We start from the raw sequence: 6,279 nt of genomic DNA, 5'->3' as shown, positions 1-6,279 counted from the left end.
CGCTGCGCCATGTGGCACCACCAGCAGCAGCACGCGCGTGCGTCTGCTGTTGCAGGTGGCCAGGCAGCCACGCCCACTACAACACCCGATTGTCACGGACGTAAATTAATTAGTTGCGCCTATTTTTGCGATCAATCATTCAATTTTCTGCGCCATAAAATCGGTCAAACAAGAACCAAGAAAAAAGGGAAGGCCGCCACTTGTTCTGCCACCTTGTTGCAGCATTGCGCACCACCACCACCCCCCGATTCGAGTCGAAAACCGGCTTGTCATTTATGTGCTGCTCGCTTTTGTTACGCTTTTTATAGAGCGGCTGTGTCCTGCACCCACCCCACTTAAGGGCACAATCTGTCACACGCTCGTATATCCTCCTTAGGTAACGCTGCGGCTGTGGGTCTCTGGGTCCCTTGGACGGGGTTGTTGCTGGATAAGGTTTTTTGGCCGCAAATTGTTTAATATGAAATAATCTCAAATATTTGTGCCCGCAATGAAATTAGCCAAATTAACACCTTGGTCCGCAAAGGCTTAGCCAAAATAATTGAAATATTTTTTGTTTTAATAAAGGGACCAGACTGAACGGCGACTAAGAAAGGTGGCGAGCGCTCAGCCAAACCTCACAGTAAATATAAAATAAAAAATAAAAAAAACAACAAAAAACTTGTATGTATGTTGCGTGTGTCCTTTTCTGTTCGTTTTTGTGGCCCCACTCACTCAATTAGGCGGACGTTGGCCAGCCGACGCAGGCGGCAGTCCATTTGGGGCCAAATGCTTTAAGCCATTTTAACAATTTCCATTAACAAATATGCACAAATTGCCTTTTGGTGGTTTTACAAATAAATTGTACAAAAAATATTTTGACAAAAATACTTAAACACACACACACAAAAACAATACTTATATATACATATACAAACGCGTAGCAGCTTTATATAAAAAGCAGGCGAAACAACAAATGCGTATTTCGGCCATTTTTTGTTCGACCAAAAATGCATGAAATATTTTTGTAAATTATTTTTATGCACTTCATTAAATATTTAAACAATTTGGGTGCCAGGCACAGGCCGAGAGCCGCTGCCATAACCCCGGGGCCACAGAAACAGCACAGCGTACTTTAATCAACCGTAAAATGTTGACCTTTTTTTTTTGGGGGGGCGGGAGGTTTTGCTGCTGGGCCGCAACATGCTGTCGAAATTTTGTACAGCAAGCAGCTTGCCGCATATTGTGGGCCTAATGGGCCAAAGCCCAGCCCAGTTTCCAGTGCACAGTGTACACTAGCCAAGCCGAGCAAGTTGTAGGTATTGAGCTTGGGCTCCGGGCGGCACCGTGCACTATCCGTGTGTGCATTTACATAATTTATGCTCGTTGCGGGCGTCTTTGGACTTGCAACCAATTTCCATTTGTGCTTTCCACATTTCAGTTATGACATCGTGTGACATTTTCGACCGCTCCAGCTCCATCTGCTGTTCATAATTTCCACGCGTCAGGCAGGCGAGTGACAACTGCTTAAAGTGGAAATGTGTTTTAAATGAAAAACCTAACAATACTGCATTTAAGATGATGTGTATGAATATAGCTATGTATATTGATATATTTAACATTTATTTATTATGCGCATACATAAATTACTTCATATTCAATGGCCACGCACACACTTTATTTATTTATATGCATTTATGCACAGCCAAATTCATACACACATTTGTTGTGCAAATTTTCAGGAAAAGCGATTCAGAGAGAGGAAGTCCTTTCTCACGCCTCCGCTGTCGCTGCCACTCCCCGCTTGTAGTTTTGGCCATTGCCAATAAATTCACATCAAAGGTCTTTATTTGTGTTTGCTTAGCAGCGAAAGCCAAAAAGGATGCGCAGCGGCTGTCTGTCCACGTCCACGTACCCCCTCCACAAGGCTACGCCTATGCCCGCCGGCTGGGCCTGTGCAAATATCATTTTCATTTCAATTGAGCAGCTCGGCTTTAAGCATTACGCGTGGGCTGGGATTGGGCGCTAACCTACGACACGCGTGTCATCAGCTAATCCCGCTGCTGCCGCTAAATGATTTTCTAGTTGCCAGGCAGCCCACAGTGAGGACACAGAAGTAAAGCACTGGGCGCACGTGTCAGTTGTTTGGGCCCCGAGGCGGATGTGTGGTCGGGGTCGGGTGGGGTTGGTATTGTTGTCCTGCGTACGTAGACGTGCGCCTTGCATTGCAATGAACTCAACACTTGAGCCGACGGCCTGACAAAGTAACTCCCGGCATTAGCCGAGTGACCGCCAATGGATTTTTAAATACTCGGCACACGCTTCTCCGCCAGCGAGCTGCTCAAATTAAACGCCTCGCCGGAGCGGCTAGAGTCTGCTTCTGCACCATTGCCAAATAAATAACTCAATTGTTTTGTTGACATTTTATTTGACACGTGACTTCGGCTGGTTAAACAGACGACGGCTACAACGAAACCAGCATAGTTCAGCCCAGATCGGGCCACCCCCGCCGACTAGATGCTGGCTTAATGCTTTGTCCTTTTTGCGGTTCATGTGGCCGCCAACGTCGCAGCGCCGACGGCAATTAATCTGAAAGGTGTCCATTAAAGCGTACACGCGCTCGTCGCCCATAAAAGATGCTTGCCCAGGCTGGGGGTAACGGGGGCGTGGCAGTCGGCTGCTGTGTAATACGTGTAATAGTGTCAATTTGATATTTATGGCCAGCCATTCCAGTCTGCCAGCCAGTCAGACAGTGATTTGTGCCAAGGCAATTGTGGCCCAAAGCGAGGCTCTTGCACCCGACTCCAAACTTATTTACACCTTTGACGATACAAATTTATTCATGGAGAAGCCCCATTGAAGGGCCTCAAGTGATTTGCGTAAATCTGAATGAGTGCTCGCGAGTCTCGAATGCAAATTTGCTCAGGAAACATGTAAATGACAAGAGCGTGACACGACCAAATAGCTTTTGACACGGCGCTCACGTATGCGTATGGTAATTACAAATTTATATTTGTGTGTGTGTTTCGGTGTGTGAATATATATATATATATATAAGTATGTGTCTGTACATGGAGAACAGCAGGAAACGGATGTGTGAAGAATATAGTACAATATAGGAGACATATGTATTGTGTGCACCGAAGAATTATGATAGCAACCGTATTCGTCTAACCAAGACCCTCTAAACATAATTAATCATAACACACAAAAGAAATGTTCCAAGTCTGGAATACGCGACGAGAATATAATATGCTACAACCAGTAAGACTCACTGGTTGTGTTCAACATCTTTTCTCTATCCCACAAAATGAACACATATACCCCCTGTGTGTATAGAATGTAGGGTATTGAAATGTGCATGACTTGTTTAGTTTGAACAACTTTTGTCCCGACCAGCAGGCGACCGAACTGAGCCTGGTTGCCTATTACAGAGCCACAGCCCACTGTTTGTTTGCCTGGCTGGCGTGCAAGACTTTTGACTTTCTTTTAAAACAATTTAGCTTTGTATAACGGGCAATGTGTGTGTGTGTGTGCATGTGTGAGTGTGTGTGCGTACGTTCATGTGGTTGCTGACACAAACCAAAATTTAAACAAAAGAAAAGCTCGAGCAGTTCAGCTCAAGTGCTCAGCATGAGACAAACCTACTAAGACTGTTGGCTAACGGAAACCGCACTCACACTCACAGGCACACACGCCCACGCATACCAATACGTGTCCGCCCACACACACTCACACATATACGAGCTGCTAAGTGACTCTTGGCTTTTGTTATTCTGGCTCCGCCTGCCTTTGAAGCGGTAGCAGGCAACGGCAGAAAAACTGAAGTATATTGTTAACAGGATATATAATACACAAAATAAAGTTTTCAGCCAAAGTTACACAAAAGTATTTCGCAAGTTGTGCGCCCCAATCTACCCCGAGCCTTTCTGCCCCTCAAAGCTGGCCCGCCTTGATCCCAACCCACAGCCTGAAAGTTGCATCACCTTTCACTTGCTTTGTGTGTTTGATTTTTGGTATTGTTTTACTTTTGTTGAAATAGAAATTAAATACAAAGGAAATGGCTCCCTTTTATCGAGCTGTGTGTTTAGCTGCGTACTCGAAAAGATTCAAGCTTTAAGGAACTTTACAATGTGCATCAATCGCATCTATAAAAATTTCACATGGAACATGTGTAGAAATTAATAAAACACGATCGCCAGCATTCGGTTCTCTGTTCAGAAAAAAATATTTTGAGGAGTTGTTGATAAATGTCTTTTAAAATCAAAGTTTTAATAAATAATAAATTTAATAAATTATGAAGTATATTTAAAATATCATAAATATGTTTGCCCTTCTCTTCGAACTTCCTAGGAGTATATAGAGAAGTCTGAGACTGAGGCAGATGAACTACCTGACAGGATACTCTAACTTAAAATTATTGTAAACATAAATAATAAATAAATAAACAAATATGGTTTTCTCGTGTTATTAGCTTAAGCTGCCAATATAAGGAGAAAGTATATCAAATTTTACAATATATAAAAAATTGTATCACTTTTCAATCAAAAGCGTTCATATTGAAACGAACTGAGTAAAGCATTGAATGCCAATATGTAGATGGTGAGATGGTCAGATGGTGGTTTTAATTTGTCTTGAGTGCACTTTAACGACAAGACAAGAAGCTGTTAACCAGCAAAAGAAGGAAGCTAAGGCAAGGACGAAAAGAAGAAGAAAAATACTCGTTAGCTGGCAGTGGCAAAAGCTAAGAACTGTTATACGAAGAAATGTAGCATTTGTAGAGGGGCAAAAATAAATGTTTTCAAATGTTTGACGCGTACTGACAACAAATAAGCACATACACTCACACACGCACACACACACATACAGGCTGCTTGACAAGCGTACAATACACTGAAAGATGTGTGCATACAGACAAACACCCACACACTCACACGCACGCATTTGTCTTGCTGTGTGTGCGTGCATTTAATGTCTGTAATTTACCGTTAAGTAGACAAGTATTAATGGTGAAATACCAACGGAATGCGTAGCGCTGCGCAACTTAACAAACATACAAAACGGCCACAGCCGGAGACAAGACGAGCGCTCAAACAAAGGCGCCCAAAGGCAGCCATCAAAAAAAAATAAAAAAAAAAGAAAAAGAAAAGGCAGCTGAAAACAAAATGGCGACGAGGACAACATCAGTTTGACTTGACGTTGAAGTTACATGTTAACTGTGGCAGTGCCACCCCCACGTACAAGCACACAGGCGCACGCACACACACACACAAACAGGCAGACACCCACACATAGACACAAATAAGCAATTGTCAATGTGGCGCGCGCATGTTGCCTCCCCAGCAGAGATGTCAAAAAAACAAAAAAAAAACGATGCGAAACGAAAAAAGGAAAAAATGAAACGGAAAAAAGAAAACGCCAACAAATTCCAAAGAAAACTCAACTTTGGATTGTTGGCATTTTTGCTGTGTGCTTTGAATGCTGAAAGCGGTATGGAAGCAGCGCGGTATGGGTAAAAGTCCAACAAGGCTCGCAGAAGCCGAGAAGAAAACAACACGTTGAAGAAAAAAGATGGCTCGATGTGCAGATACCCTGTAATGAGAAAAAGAAGAGAAAGAAGCATTTAAATTTAAATTGTAGTTGTAGCTAGAAATGTATGTTATCTCACCGAAGACGTCAAATAAAGCTGCTCGACTTGCAGATGCCCTGTAAGGAAAACTAAGGACACCTAGCTTTAAATTGTAGTCGCAGTTAGAGAGTTTTCAGAGCTTCCACGTAAACATAAAAGAGGCTTAAACTAATTCTGAATAATAATCATGACTAGGGCAAGAGCAGTTAGATATGTGATAATTCGAGGCAATACCCTGGCTGTCTAGCTCGCCGGCTGTTACATACCTGAACTATTTTTTACCACGCCCATTTTGTAGCATTTTATGGGCAGAGGGTATAAAAAAATATTTGCCCGTTAAAATAGTAGATAAGGCGAATAGTAAGAAAGCAGGAATGACAAAACAAACGCGCCATTTTCTTGACGTTCACCAATTTGACATTTTACGTGATTTTGGAGCAGCGGAGAGACGAGGTCACAGCTCACACCCCCAAAACGGTCGGGTGCCGCGGGCAATGTGACTTGCCATTTGCTGAAAATTACAAACTGCCAAACTCTGAGTGTGTGTGTGTGTGTGAGCGCGCGCTGCGCTTATGTAATTGAGTTCGAAAGCGGCCAGTCCAGAAGCCACCGAGCCACGTCCCAGGCCAACCCAGGCCCAAGCCCAAGCCCAAGACCAGCCATAGCACGAGCAC

General features: G+C 43.4%; 1 protein-coding gene across 1 annotated transcript; it reads right to left on the bottom strand.

Annotated features, from left to right (window-relative positions):
* Positions 1-4,880: 4,880 nt before the first annotated feature.
* On the bottom strand, positions 4,881-5,896 carry LOC138911020 (uncharacterized). Its single transcript, XM_070207847.1, is given in 2 exon segments — positions 4,881-5,064; positions 5,872-5,896. Coding segments are annotated over 2 exon segments (183 nt in total). The 3' UTR covers positions 4,881-4,906.
* Between the last annotated feature and the right edge of the window lie 383 nt (positions 5,897-6,279).

This window comes from Drosophila virilis, chromosome 3, assembly GCF_030788295.1.
Source record: "Drosophila virilis strain 15010-1051.87 chromosome 3, Dvir_AGI_RSII-ME, whole genome shotgun sequence".
In the NCBI taxonomy this organism is placed as follows: domain Eukaryota; kingdom Metazoa; phylum Arthropoda; class Insecta; order Diptera; family Drosophilidae; genus Drosophila; species Drosophila virilis.
This window is presented reverse-complemented; position numbering and strand designations above follow the sequence as displayed.